At 28.8% G+C, this 15,859-nt stretch overlaps 1 protein-coding gene across 2 annotated transcripts in view; it reads left to right on the forward strand.

The window, feature by feature from the left end:
- Nucleotides 1–15,859, forward strand: part of LOC126841765 (uncharacterized) — a 52,701-nt gene that overhangs the window by 26,337 nt on the left and 10,505 nt on the right. For both annotated transcript variants that reach the window (XM_050578407.1, XM_050578406.1), the window contains 2 exons: nucleotides 5,304–5,489; nucleotides 9,647–9,858. In XM_050578407.1, the coding sequence (XP_050434364.1) occupies nucleotides 5,324–5,489; nucleotides 9,647–9,858 (378 nt within the window). In that variant the 5' untranslated portion in view covers nucleotides 5,304–5,323. The remainder of the gene's footprint in view (nucleotides 1–5,303; nucleotides 5,490–9,646; nucleotides 9,859–15,859) is intronic.

Genomic DNA, 15,859 nt, shown 5'->3' on the forward strand with positions numbered 1-15,859 from the left:
AGTCCCGCTGATAGTGTCCGCCGAGATCGACAGGTTGGGTTGGTAGCGAAAGAGGGCAATTATTTTAAACAATGGTACTAATTGTAATTACAACAAAAAAACATTTTGATTATCTAGTAAAACTTAGACGCATTTTTCATATTTAGTGTAATTGATAACGTGTAATGTTCTTATAAAAACTTTATAATACATATATTTTTACATACATATTGTTTTCTAGCAAAAAGTTAAAAAAATTCTAGTCTGTCGGCTGTAATAATAAGTGTTTTATGAATATGTTTCACAATTTAAAATTAATGCTGAGTATTTAACGGGTCTATTAATAATGACTATTTCCCGGAAACTTTTTTGGTGCAACAGAGCTGTTGTTTTCTTACTTTACAATAATTTTGAAAATTATTACTATGTAATCATATTATTTACTAATCCACTTATAACTTAACGGTTCGGATAAAAAATCAATTAATTATTATTATTTTATAATTAACGTGTACTTAAGCTTTTATTTTATGCAAAGTAATCGCAACGATTTTAAATTGTTTGTTATTAATGTAAAAACATGTAACTTTTAATTATTTAACAATATTATTACAATTATACAGATAATAATTGTATAAGCATATTAATCGGCACTATTTTTATGAACCTCGAAACTTCAAGTATAATAAAAACACTAGATGTATTGCAATTTTTGATAACTATAAGTATTGTGAAAGAAGGGCCTAATTTGTCGAATCTATTATTAGCTTGGATAAGGCTGTATATAAGGAGGATTTCATGTAATTACACTTTGTGCCTATATAGATCATAACGAGCCCTTTTCGTAGTACTGGTACATAATTAATTTCAATCTTAGTACATATTAAAATAATAGAGAATTAGTATTTATTTTTTTTAAAAATCCTAAATATAATGGTTAAAATTAGGTAAATTTACCATTAATTATTAAATATCATGTATATGTTGTAATTATATATATGTAAAATTGTAAAAATTACCCATTCGTTTACTTTGATTCATCTTGGTAGAGATAAATAATTTGTCTGAGCCGAGAAAGATCCATTTAAACTGAGGTAAAGTAATAATTTCGTTGTTCAACGATCGTTTTTAAAAATTTATGATAGTCACTTAAAAAGTTGAAAGCTAGAGTGATTGATTTGTAAAATTAATAAAAAAAAAACCTAAAAAATGTCATGATGGCTAGAATGTAGTATAAAAAAAACACCGGCCTAATCGCTCGAAGTACAAAGTCGACCAGAGTAATTTTTTGTTTCTATACACATCCCTTAAAATGTATATTCTATTCATGGTATATTATTAAAAGGATACGTGATAAAAACGGCATTATTTTTTTTAAATCTATATAAGTTGACGGCGATTAATGTAAATTATGTAAAAACCATCTACAGCCTACACATTGATATCATTATCTCGTTTATAATAAAATACGGTTTGTTCCTAAAATGAATGATGGGATGCAAAAAAAAAAAAAATACCCTATTGTAATAACGGGATTTTTTATCAGCATTCACTATTAGGTAAATACAAAGAAAACAAAAATTATAAGTAATTTTTTACACTCCTTAAAATACAAGCGACGTTCTTAAAACGCATATCCATACACTGGTAATCTATCAACGTCGGACCGTCGTTTACGATATTGCGCGAGAGAACTGCGCCATTTGTCTTGAAGAGATTTTTAGAAGTTTTTCTCGTGCCTATGTAATTCACTTTGGTTTTTCGCGAAAGCCACAAGACCGATCGCATTAATTCGTATTAGACCCGTGTGAAAATCGACGACGGTCAAAAACCACAACCGGGTTGTTCGCAAAATGTGGGTACATTTTTCAACACAACGTATAACGATAACAAAAATATTATCTCGCTCCGAGCAGAGATCGTATCGCGGCGACGATGGCGAAACGGCCGACATTTTTGGACTGTTAAAAAGAAGAAAAAAAAATCACACTTGGCTTAGACCATAATAAAGTACACTCGGCACACCTCGAAGGCGTTTATTTGCGCATAAAACGTCTCGGTTGATTATTTTTTCCACTCCGAACCATCGTTTCGGGGTCGATCCGCCTAGTCCGCGTTCGCGTGTGTATCCGACACATTTGTTCGCATTTCTCCTTATTACCCTTTCGGGCGAAGCAACCGCACACACACACCGGTGGTCAATGGCCGCGTACAGTTCTATATTATATTGTGTGTGAATCGCTTTTGCGTCACGTATTGTGTTAATCCGGAGCTCGTGTAAGATATGTATGGCTGATGGCACGTAATATTAATAAATAAATAAACACACACACACACCGGACGAAATTCTCAAACGACTGTACCGACGACAAAATTTGGTCGCCTGGAATTTGAACATGGATATATATATATATATGTATTTTGTGTCAAAAAACTAAACATCTAAAAATACATTTAGATATAAGAGATTGTAGATAGGAAATATGAGATAAGAGATAATTGACAACAGATATACCACAATAACATATCCGCGATTCAATGTTTTTCCGCGAAGCGGAGCAAGTAAGGTCTTTTTTGTTTGGTCGAAACTTCTTTGGAGTTTTAAGTTTTAACCGTTGAGTATATACAACGTAGGTATATTTAATGATTTTGACTGTTAATTTCACTTAAATGACAACAACATTTTCATAGTGTTCAATAGCAGGCGGTTAATTATATATTTGTTTAAATTTACATATTATTATGGTGGACGAGATGATCTTTAATATATTCTGTTTAAAATTAACGAGAAATATCCATTAAGATGTTTTAGCGGTCACAGGCAACTAATAGTTGACGATCAATAACTCGGGTACTTAAAAATAAATCAATCAACTTCGAGAAAAGGATGAAAATGTAAATACATCACTAGCTCCCAAACACATTATTAGTGTACTGTATTAAACTTTCAACTGCCAATTGCCTGCTATCGCACGCACGAAAACTTTTCAAAATAAATTTGTTATACAGACAAAACTTAAATTTGTTGTAAGTATATGTACACAAAATATTATTTTCGTTAATAAATTTGAATGTTTGTTCGTAAATCTGTTTTTTCATATGTGTAAACTTACTCACTATAATTTTTTCGACATTTACAAAAGTTTTATAATGCGATTTTAACAGTGATCCTTTCAACGTAAATGACTCCCACGTGGTCAGTGTTTTTTTATACAGATTTTTTTCGACGGTAAACTTACGTCACTAGCTTCAATTAATACTTCATTCTACTCGGCTGCAATTTTCATTGAAACTATTTACACGCCTAGCGGTAGCTTTTAAGTATCTGCCAATAAGTAACCAAAACGTTAAAAAGTCGACCAGCTCTATCGAGTTGTTGTTAATAAATGTTTAACAGGTGATTCAATGTTTAATAGGACTTAAGCTGAACAAATAATAGATTAATAGAATATTTTTAGCTCTTAAAACGTGTCAAAATTAATAAATAATTTATATTTAAATATTTAATTAATTATCATTGATTTGCTTGTAGACGTGTATCACACATACTGCGTTTTTATCACTACAAAATTGTTTTTTTTTAAATACACTTTTAAAATACAATTACTTATTATTTTATTTTTATTTCTTCATAAACACAATACGTATACTTGATTTATTTGTATCATTTGCAATATAAATGTAGGGTTATTTATAGTAGGTAGGTAATAGGTATTTTAGTAGGCAAGGAAAAATAATGTAAAACTTAAATTAATGGCGTAGGAATATTAAAACTTAGAAGTTTAAGCTCACAATTGAGATAAGAAAAAACAATGTTATTTCAATATTTAGTTGGATAAAAGGTACCTGAATTCTGACTGTGTAAACATTTTTACTATAAACTTGCAATGTATAAACAATATATGTATAATCACATATTCCACCATTTAAAAAGCACAATTATTTAAATTGTAAACAAAGTATTTATTAAGAAACCTTTGTTAATAATTAGAAATAATTTAATTTCGGCGTAAGTCGATGTAAATGGTAAAATAATATAAATGCTTCCGGAAAAACTAAACGGCACAAGACTTATTTCATTTCATTTTAAGTGGCTCGTTGCAATAAAATGAAAATAATTAAAATAGCGAGGTTATTTGAGACAAAAAAAAAATTAACACATTTGCCGGAGTTGCTTTTTTAATTTATTGTTATTAATAATTCATGAGAGTATGATTTTGTTTACCTTTTTAAAAATGTATACTTCTATATATAAAACAGGCCGTTTGTTTATTACGATTTTTTGGGCGTGTACAATGTTTGGCCGACGCTTCGGTATAAATTATAATTATCGAGTTGTCAATCGCCAAAAAGCAAAACAATTTAATAAACTTTATATTTTTCTTTTTGCAAATCTCGAAATAAAATAAAATTTCAACGAACAAAACGTGCTATCTACGCATCATTATTTTATGCGTAAGAGGGTTCTCGCCCCTTTGTAATTGTATTTGCATTTAAAATACAAGCAAGTTACAAGTAAACTGTAAGCTACTATGCATGTACATATCGTACCGTTCCACCAACGAGGTTTTGATTAAAAATTATACTGGTGAAATAAAAGTGAGCCCGAGGCAATAATTATCATAACGGTGATATCATAAAACGGTTTCCATTACAGAGGTACAACTTAATGCGTTTCACACTGCGAATGGAAATAACAAATTTAATCTAGGCCCTTATTCTCGTTTTGACCCGTCACATATTATTATTAAGTACATACAGATATATTACAGAGGCAAAATGACAATAAATGCCCATGATATTGGGGTTATGCGAGTGTCTGCAAACTCGACCAACTGTAAACGCAAATGTTGGCCCCCGCAGAATAATGTACAAACACAGAGTGGATGAAAAAATACAATACACATAGTATAGTTGACAGAAAACAATTTTCTGCTCGGGTGGTTCATTACATTTTTAAATTACACGTTAGATGCGTCACTGCGAGGTTATTATTAAAATTCCAGAAATAATCATATTCGATAATAGTCGTTGTATAACATTAACTCACATTTGTATTGTATTATAAAGCTGTCAGTTATTATTGAAGCCCCATTAAAAAAAAAAAGAGAGAATCTTTGCGGAGTTACATAATATATTTTATGCTGTCATAAATTGTTATAATACATTTACAATATTACAAATCATTGCGTACACTGTAACAGTTGTTTTTGATAGGCACAATGTAATAGAAAAAAAAACAATGTGTTTTAATGTCGATGACGGTTCCTAAGTTAAATTAATAAAAATGATAATACTAAAAAATATTATTATTTTCGTTACAGAGAAATGATTTAAACATAAGATGGTCGACAATGTCAACCACACTGAACTTATCTATGGCGACCTGCCATATCCAGACGATAGCACGCACTGGGTGGATAAGCCTAAGTCCAACCAAGTGGTGGCTCTTGAAGAAACTGACGAAACAACAGCTCTGCCTTCCGAAATGATTCCTACGGGAACGGGAGGTAAGCTTTCATGATATTTTTTTTAATATTAAGTATGTGCACACTCGTATATTATATCCTAACCAACTAGTTTCAGTTTAGAGGTTGCCATGAACTATACAAATTTAATTAGATAATACATAATTATAATTAAATTACATTTACGGACACAACTATAATTTTGCATTTTGAACTAGCCCAATATTTATAATCTTCATTGGTTGTCAAATTACAGTGTCAAATGGCCATTAATAATATGATTATGTGATTATTTGCGTGTAAGTGGCTTCCATTAAATTGTAACATGATCTAATTTGTGCGTAGAAAAGCCATATTTTATTTGACGTCTTTTGAGGGTTAAGTATGGGGATTATTGTAAAACGTCTGATTTCATTTTGATATTCAACACATGCCATTTTGTCTTAATTTCGAATGTTATACGCATAAAATGAGTACCTAAATCATTTGATACATTTTACTAAAGGAAATTGTTTGTACTAAATAAAAAAACCTAAGATGTAATGATGAGTTCTGAATTTTATTTACACATTTAATCCAATCGAAAATCAAATAAAATCTTTAAAGTAACAATTTTTATAAATTATATATATATATATATATATATTTATTTATTTAAAACGATACAAATAAATTAATACAAAAATATAACAAATTTAATACATCACATCGAATTCTTGTACGAGAATATATGATATGTGTTATTCTTTCTTTCAGCCGATTATCTGAAATTAATTTCATCAAGTTTACTTGACATTACTACAGTTGTGATCGAATGTCAATTGATGTATATACTCATTATAATTTACGAATTTTTTGTTAGATAACCGTGTAAAGTATTAATTTTATTTGTAAAGGGTTTTACAATCCAATAGTCCTAACACTGAATACAATGTAATTTGTTACGTTGTGAGATTTATTAATGATAACATTACTGTAACCTCACTCACAAACTAGTAAATAATTGTCTTTTTTTATCTGATAACGTATTTAATATTTGTTAGGTTTTTTTCTTATTGAACATTTATTTTTCATTTAGCGGTAGTTATTTTATTTAAAAATTATCATTCAAATACATTTCCACTGACTTTGTTTGGCTTCATCATAAAATATCTAATTCAATTATAATGAGCGATGAAAATTGCTAGAGCAAGTGTTTATTAAATGAAATGGGCGGTTAAAAAAAAAAAAATGTTAAAAATGAAGATTGAAAAAAACAATTTTTAAAGATGAAATTGTTTTACTGAACAGCATTTTAGCATATCTACATAGAATAAATTAAATTAGTAGAAACACAATTACAGTGTAATCAAAAGTGTGACGCCATCTTTTCATTTACCAAGATTCACACTGAGTGTAAATACAACATTTCAGTGACAAACTTCACGCCCATAATAATATATATATATAATTTATTTGTTAACATTTTCCCATGATTAATATATCTGGTTAGCATGCTTAAGATACTTAGTACATCTCATTTAGTTTCCGTAAAATCAATGAGGCACCTTGTATGTTTCCTCGAAATAATTTGTGAAACTTAAAATATGTGTTTATACTTATATAGATAGGATGTTTGGATTATCAATATAACGGTAATTGGTGGTATAAATCATAAGTACACACTCGCGCTTTATCAATTTATATTTAACAATTTAATAAAAGATTTATTAAAAGTGATGACACCTCAAAATAACAACTAATAAGGTAGACATTGTGCTGGAACAGTATTAAACTTTGTGACATTTGAATCATTTACAGTTCTATTTAACAATATTAAACTTTCCACAGGACTATATCATAACACTCTGTTTCTGATTTCAGGTTAAAATTTAGTTTTATGTCACGCAGTGAACATAATAAAGTATCATTCCACAAGCCTTCTCTTCTTACAGCATTTCTCCCCGTAGGCTACTTATTCGAGAAGAGTTACCTTAGCACCCTTTACTTATGTATTTTCCTTGTTATGTTCACTATATAAACTCTTGCTGTGACGATATTTATGCGAACCCTAAGCATGGCGTCGCATATTTCCATCTTTGCCTCTAATCTTATGTAAATTTATAAGGTATATTATATAGATGTTTTCGTGGAAATCCTATAATCCTTAAGCCAGTGGTGAAATATGTATTTATCAGACAAATATGACACATTGATCATAACGTGTAAGATAGAAAGCTTAGATATTTGATGAAAATACTATGGTTTTAGTTTATAGTTAGTGACATTTGACAATATTAAAAGGCTTGGCCGTTATCTCCTTTAGACTCTTCAGCATTTTACACATAATGCGGCTATGGCCATTATACCTTCTGAAAATTATAGACTTTTATAAAAAACAATATTCCTCGTTGACGTTTTGCAACTTTGAGTTATTTAAAATAAAAAATTGTGTTATGTTATTTCATAATCGTCAAATTGTTGATATATTGAATATCTATAAACACAGTACTCTTAATCAGGGCTTGCGTAGTTTTATTTTGGAAGAACATTTTGAATAAACTCATTTAACTGAACCGTGTAAGTATTAAAATCATGCAAATAATAAACATCCAGAGTGAACTGTGTAAACCCAGCTTTATATTCTCCGATCAATGATAATTAATACTTAATAACCTACCTAAAGCACAATTCATTTAATTTGGTTTATTAATCTAAAATGTGCGGATTAAGGGCTGTATACCCTTTATCATCATCATGTAGATTGTAGAACTTAGAGAATCTTGCTGAGCCATTACCACCATCGTAATATTCCTATATCTATCTATCTCATACTTTGTAATTAAATTAAATTTATATTAAGATTATTAAATTTAAATTTGTTGCTACCTAGTATATTGTAAACATAAACGTAGTAGTACATAATCACCAAGATGTTCGAATCTTTAGTTCAAATCCTAATTTAAAAAAGTAATAAATAGTGTTTCTTTTTTTTTACCTGAAAATTATAATTACCTATAAAACTGTTATAATACAAATTTCTAATTATTTTATCATTATGGTATTTGAGATTTGTTAGTTATTTTAGTAGCGGATATGTTTTCAAGTATGTGTAGGTCTTTACAGAATACATATTTTTTATTACAAGTTTCTCGGTTGGGGTTTGCTTAATACCGTCTATATTTTGACAAAATAATTGTAACACTTACATTAGTAACAATTGTTTTTTTAACGAGTCACCAAGTTTGAAATCCTGGTATAGATTAAAGAGTTCAGAAAAAAATACAAAAATTAAATAAGAATTAGTAGAAACAGCTCAGTAGTCGGAGAACTAGACTGACAGGTGAAGTCCCTTGGTCGAATCCAGGTCGAATATTTTCAACGTTTTTTCCCCTCTATGTTTACTTCCAAATAGAAAATAATAACGCTCACGGCCAGACTTAGCTGTTTGTTTATTTAGAATTAAATATTAAACCATTTCTTTTGTAAAAGTTTCTACACTAAAGTTTAACTAAGCAAAACTTACTGAAAACTCAAAATTATACACAGTGTATAAAATAAAGTATCCATTATAATCGAACCATTTTCGAAGGTATATATTACATTAGTATAAGTTTACCATTTAAGTAAATATTTTCATAATACAATGATAATATCCACGAAGCTCATACTTCATAGATCCCGTAATTTTGTACTACAAAGAGTCTAATTGTATATGCAAATTGTACCCTTATCCATATTATTACCATAGGCCAATTGGTAGTTGGCATCTGGCTCATAAAATATAGAGAGCGGGTAGATTTGTAAGGAAATTAATCAATATAGTTGTACTATTCACATGTAATACTCACACACATTATTAATTCACTATAGTTTTTGCATTAGTAAATGGGCATTAAATACATAGTGAATTAATATAGTATATAATATAATATTTGTATTTATAATTATATAATACTTATATAAACATTGACTGAATGCAAAATTATGTTTAACTATAACTTACATTTATTCAACATTATACTCTTAAAATTAAGAAAAAAAACCTATATAGTCATAAATTTCCTTTTATTGGTAATAGTTATATTACTAAGTATTATTAGCTTTACTAGCATTTATACTAAGAACAAAAAATTAAAACGAAGTAAATTATAAAACGATAAATAACAATGAGTTACTAGTAATATTAATTAACTAAATAACTGTCGTCAATTGTTTAGGTCCAATTGTCATACGGACTGAAGAGGCGTTTATTGTCATATGCGTAATGATATTGTGGGTAGCGGCCATTGCATTGTTCTTCAACAGATGGGGCAAAATTCGTATGCTGGAACCTTACCAGCCAAAATTTCACGAAGAAGAACATCGACCTAGTTGCCCAATGGTCGAACTATCCAGTGCTTCAGCCTTAGGTCATAGTATAACAGGAGGGGTAAGTTATTTAACAGACCATATCGACCAAACAATGAAATTATTTATATAACAATAAGGTATAATTATGCAGAATATTACCAAAAAGGAATGATCAGAAGTTCTAAAATATAATTATTGTACACAAAATAAATTAATAACAATAGCAATTTTAAGGATACTAAATAATACATTTATTTTAGAAATCATTCGGTTAAGTGTTAGTATTTTTATTATTAAAACCTTAATAATGTTTATTCGACAAAAACAAAATTATAAAATATCAATAATATGATTTATATTAAATATACATATACCAACAAGTTATTATAGAATGATAGTTTGAAAAAAAAATTGTAGGTTTTATAATACATTACTGTGTTATAAAAATTCGAATTTTCGTCAAGGATCAGAATGTAATTGGTTTCAGAATGTAGTCCATACTATTGGTACAGTTCAGAGATAGTTAACAATTTAAATTTGACGTGTAATGAGAAACGAGAAAAAGTAAAGCGAAGCTATATGCAAAAATCAATACGATCCTATAGTTTCTACATGTTTTATGAATGGACGTGTGGTTTCCCTTAGGTAGTAAAATGCATTTTATAGAAAAAAGGTAATAACCATTACATCCCATTTTGTAATGGCATATAGACTTGAGTTTTAAATAAATTATCAAGATAAAATATCGGGTAATAGACAAGAAAAATAAACATCTTAAAACGTTACCATTTCTTTTATGTTTCCAAGTGGATTCAACTTGGCTAGATAAATAATTTTTACTCTATTATACTTAACATTATGTTTTCAGTACACATTTAACGAGGGACTGAAATTGTTTAAATATACAAAATGCAAACATTTCTTTCTTTTTAGTATTCAATGCTACTCTTGGGCATAAATAGTGACATTGGTGCTGTTTCAATAGTATAAGTAAATTCCTGTTGAGCTACTTCTAAGTTATAAGGTTGAATGGTAATATTATATTTCTGTCTCATAGGTAAAATCTATGTAAACAAGAAAGCAATTAAAAAAAAAAATGTTAGAACCTTAAATTGCCCACTGAGCTAAGGCCTAGTCCCTGACGGTTTTTGCATGTATTTAAATTTTCTTATAGCCCGGCTAATATCAGTTCAATGAATGTTTGAAAATATTAGTATGGCAATACATTAACTTCAATAAGATACACATCACCGATTTGAATTGTTTCTATTTATTTATTTTTTTTTAGATTTCCTATTAGATGTATGTTTATTTTTCTGTTTAGTGTACAATAGTTTTGTGTTACTAGAGATTGAGGTAAATTATAAAAGCGACCTAGCCGTAAAAAGTTTTAATAGTAAAGATAATTCAAGCCCCTTATAAACTGTGCAGGAACGTACCACTTGGTATTTTATAAACACGCATTTAAAATTATATTTTAAATTGCGAGTACACGTGCGAAACAGTGGTAATTGCACACAAGTTAATAACTATAATATTTTACAGACCCACTAACATTACATTTTGTATATTCAAACAACTATAGTATAGTTAGAGTATCAAGTCCAAGTATAGTTATAATTAATATGTAGCTTAATAGTTTAGCAAATATCGACCTGTGTTTTCTTAGCACACAATAATTAAATGCTATTTAAGTAGAGTTATCTTGTCGAAATCGTATGACCTATCCCTCGGGACTTAGATAATATAATTTTAAATAACTCTCCAGCCATACTATAGAGTCAACCGATTTGAATTTTGTTATTTTTTTAATGAAAAAATAAAATGCTATTTCGCCAAAGCCTCGAGTATAATCTATGACGCGTTAAGTTGGTTAATTAAATATTTGATTCATGTTTTTTCCATAGTTTTTTTGCTATGGTCATGAATCCGGTTAATTGAAAGGTGGTGTTTGTATCTTAATAGAATCCTGGCACGATAAATGCATAAGAACAGTGGACCATGTGTTGGATGTAAAGGCGTAAAATAATATAAGGTACGGTAATGGATAGGCGTATTTAATGGCAATAACATAGTCATTTGATTGATGTGCACTGTTTTCTTTGTCAGGGCTTGTGTCAGGACTCGAAAAATTCCATTATAAGATTAAATATGATAAACCTAACCGAATTTTCTTTACTGTTTTAAAGTGTTTAAAAAAAATTAATCTACACGAATCAAGCAATTTTGTAGTAATGCATTTGTGTGAAATCACTTTAAACAAAGTGTTCTATTAGGGTAACTAATATATACTTATCTACGCAATTTCTAAAATAATATAATCCAATACTTCAAATGTCTTATAATAAAATGCGTACGTATATTTTTAAAGTAAACTCTTCGAATTCAGTAAATCAAGGGCTTTTCAATTTTAAAAATGTCGTAATAACTTTTTTTTTTTTTTTTTATTACATAAGAATATTATATCATACGAGTCTATAAATAAATCTAATTATATTATTTTTCTCTCTCGTTACCCTATTTTCCAACCTATAACTCCTAAATCACTATGTACCTTATGGGTCAATCAGGTTTTTTTTTCGTTAACGTTTATCAACCCGTGAAGACTTAAGACACCTCAAGACCACCCCCCCCCCCTTGTATATATTGTAGTTACTCATAAAACAATACAGTAAGAATTTATCCAAGTCGGTTCTTGGGTATTGGTTTCGTGTAGAGAATATCTATTTATATAATATATCTAAGATTTTTTTTTTCTGTTAAACAAATTCATAATATTCGATTGCTTAGCGGAAAATAAGTTTTTGAAATAAAACAATGTTTTCTTTCACCCTACCAATAAACTTGAACAAACTATTATTAAACTACAGACGAATATCAATATTCTCAAATACATGTCGTATAGACGTATATATAATGTTCTAACTAAAAGCACGTAATCATTAAATTGAGGTTAGCCACATTAAACGAAAAAGTTCTACAGCAAAATATCGTTCTAGAGTATTTTATGACTTCAATGACTATTATGTGACAATATTGTGCTTTCAACTCTAATACAAGTACCTACCTTATAAATAAACAAACCCGTTATTAAATAGCACTGTTGTTGAAGTATACAGTTCCACGCCATTGTTTGGAAACTATTAAAAACTGATTTCCATTTAGCTTAGTAAAAACCACACCAGACCGTATAAAACATAATATAATCACAAAAATAATTAAATTACAAAAGTTTACTTTAAGTACGTTTACATTTGTTTGGCGGGCTAGTAAATTAGTCAGAATGTAGATTCGATCTTGTGTAATTTTGGCGCTTGTATTATATACTTTCTTTGTTGTGAAAATTATGTCATAATGCTTTATTATAATGGTGTGATGTAATGTTTTTTATTTACAATCTACTTGTGCTCAAAGTCTTACTAGAAAGTCAAGCAATAACGATATTATACACAAATTGATTTAAAGAGTTTATAAAATATAATTTATTTATAAAAAAAAATTAATAACGCATACACTGTACTTTTGTACCATATCTATATTAATGTATTTTTTTGAATTTACCTAATCAATAAATTACATGGATAAAATCTTACTGTTATTTGTCATTTTGCATGAAAACTAAGAACATTGTTAGTAAATATTCAAACCCATAGAAATACGTATGTTGGCCACTGCATTGGTATTTTAAATAAATTAAATGTCTAGTCACCCGCCACGCCAGTCTCATAGTGGCCTTGTGAATATTATATTTTTTATTTTTACAGTCAATGTAAAATATTACCCTAATATGATGATGATAAAAATTCAGTTGAATTTTTTTAATTTGTTATTTATTCTCTTTTATTACAATAATAATTTGATGACATTGACACACAAACATTTTATTGTGAAGAATGTAAATATACTACAGGCCTTATAAGAATTCCAAAACTACCTCATGTATATATATGTTTATGATATACATAAACATTGAAACAATAACAATGTTTAATAAATTGACTGGCTTGAGTATCATATCCAACTCTCAAAAACCCAAAGGTCTCCTTATAATATAGCTTGCCAGTCAACTTGTTAAATGGGAATATATTAGACTATAACTAGATGTAGGGGCTGTGTTTGGTGTGCAATTATAATTGTACATTTTATTGATCGAATGTGAGCGATGAATTTTTAGCCGTGCCAATGAAATTGAGCCACTCCAAAGAACAAGTTAGGTCTATTTTGTACGGACAAGCAAGGCAAAACGAAACCACTGTTTTTGTATCGTCTGTAAGATTCATTATTATTCTCCGGACAAATGATACCGAATTAATGGTAATAAATGAGGTACGTTTATATTTGATCGTTATGAAATGCGGTCAATGTAATTTGCAATAACGCTATAATAGAGTATTATATTTAAATTAGTGATGATCAATCCTTGGGTAACCCGGATTAAAATATAATCTTCGCGGTCATACGACCTACCTAGTTATCGTTTAGCGGGATTTCAAGTATACACATTCAGAATTTCGAATTATATTATCATGTTTCAGATTGTTGACAGCAATAACAAGAGAAATATTTCGATATATGTGATAAATGTAATACCATTAATATTGTATACCAATATATTATTGCATAACCTATAATAGGTATCTAATAATAATTGTATTGTTTTTTATTTCATTAACAATTTTTATTTTATTATAAAAATGACAAACGGGTCATCAAATCTTTTTAAATTTCTAGTTATTCTCAAAAACGTTTTTAGTGTGTAGGAAAAAACGTATATCCTGTCTCGGATTAGTCTCAATAATTTGGATTGACTTGACAGTCCGGGTCGTAGTAATCCAGGTTAAATGATCTACTAAAGCCTCGTTTCAATTAGTATTAATCCGGGTTAGTCTATCGAACACAAATTCATACAGGAGAATCGCACTAGTCATAGTTAATCTTATTAATACTATGGACTTTTTCTATAATAAGTACTCTCAATAAATCTGTCTAAACTCAAACACAGACTGTCACGTTGTACAGCTGTTGTACAGTGAGCTTACGATATGACATTACATTTAATGGACTTTATGTAAAGTATGTTATTTTACTAAAAGCGTTTTAGTTAAACAAACTTACTATTAAAAAAAAATCTGTGAAATTTGTTTAACAATGAGTAAACGAGATTTTTATGTTTCACGAACTGGTTAGTTAAAACAAGATGAAATATTATTAAAAGTCAATTGGGTAAAATGTATCTCAAAACAAACATCAGCACTAACATATATCTCTAAACAAAATTGAAGTATAGTCATAGTATAATATATTCAGACCTGTAATAATATACTTGTTAAAAGTAGTTTTATTGAATTAAATTACATTTTTTTTTTATATTAGATGTTTTTTTATTATGATATTGATTTGACTACTTATGTAATTTTTGAAAATCGCCCCCATTCAAGTTTTCATGTACTATGACGTCATTCAGGAAACCTTTAAGGCTCTAATTTGGCTGTATCCCAATGTTATTTTACTCTCAATTAACATCGCCCATTAAATATAAATTACTAGGTTTAATTATAGACTATAATACAAAAATATAGACATGTAAACTAAAAATAAATGTTGCGGGTAAATGTCACTAACGATCAATAATTCTCATAATGCATTGGGTAGATGTATGTATTATAAAAGTCATCCTTAATTAAGAGCACGACCTTTTTTAAAATACAATATAGGATCAATACTGTCTAAACGGACGAACGTTGTACCTTGGGGTTTGTGTATGATCGCATTACCAAATGAAATGACTAGGTTACGTCAAAAGTTATACATCTCATTAGAACAAAAGCTATACGATTTTATTTAGTTTGGAAGATATACTTGATCAAACAAGATAAGAACCGAATAAATACAAATATAACATCAGCGTTTCAATTTTCTGCATTTTTACATCCCCTTTCCTCCCGCCTCGTCGAAATCTCTCTCTTTCACCCTTCGAAATAATCAAATTTGACGTGATTCGACTATTTTTTTTTTTATATAAAGTATTCGAATTTGTTTTCTATAAAATGTAAATTCAGAAATTCAACTGCGAAACTCAT

The sequence above is a fragment of the Adelges cooleyi genome, unplaced genomic scaffold, assembly GCF_023614345.1.
Source record: "Adelges cooleyi isolate 19-005CV unplaced genomic scaffold, UGA_ACOO_1.1 ACOO_flye_CR_arks_rails_tigmint_CR_PRNA_41, whole genome shotgun sequence".
NCBI classification, from domain to species: domain Eukaryota; kingdom Metazoa; phylum Arthropoda; class Insecta; order Hemiptera; family Adelgidae; genus Adelges; species Adelges cooleyi.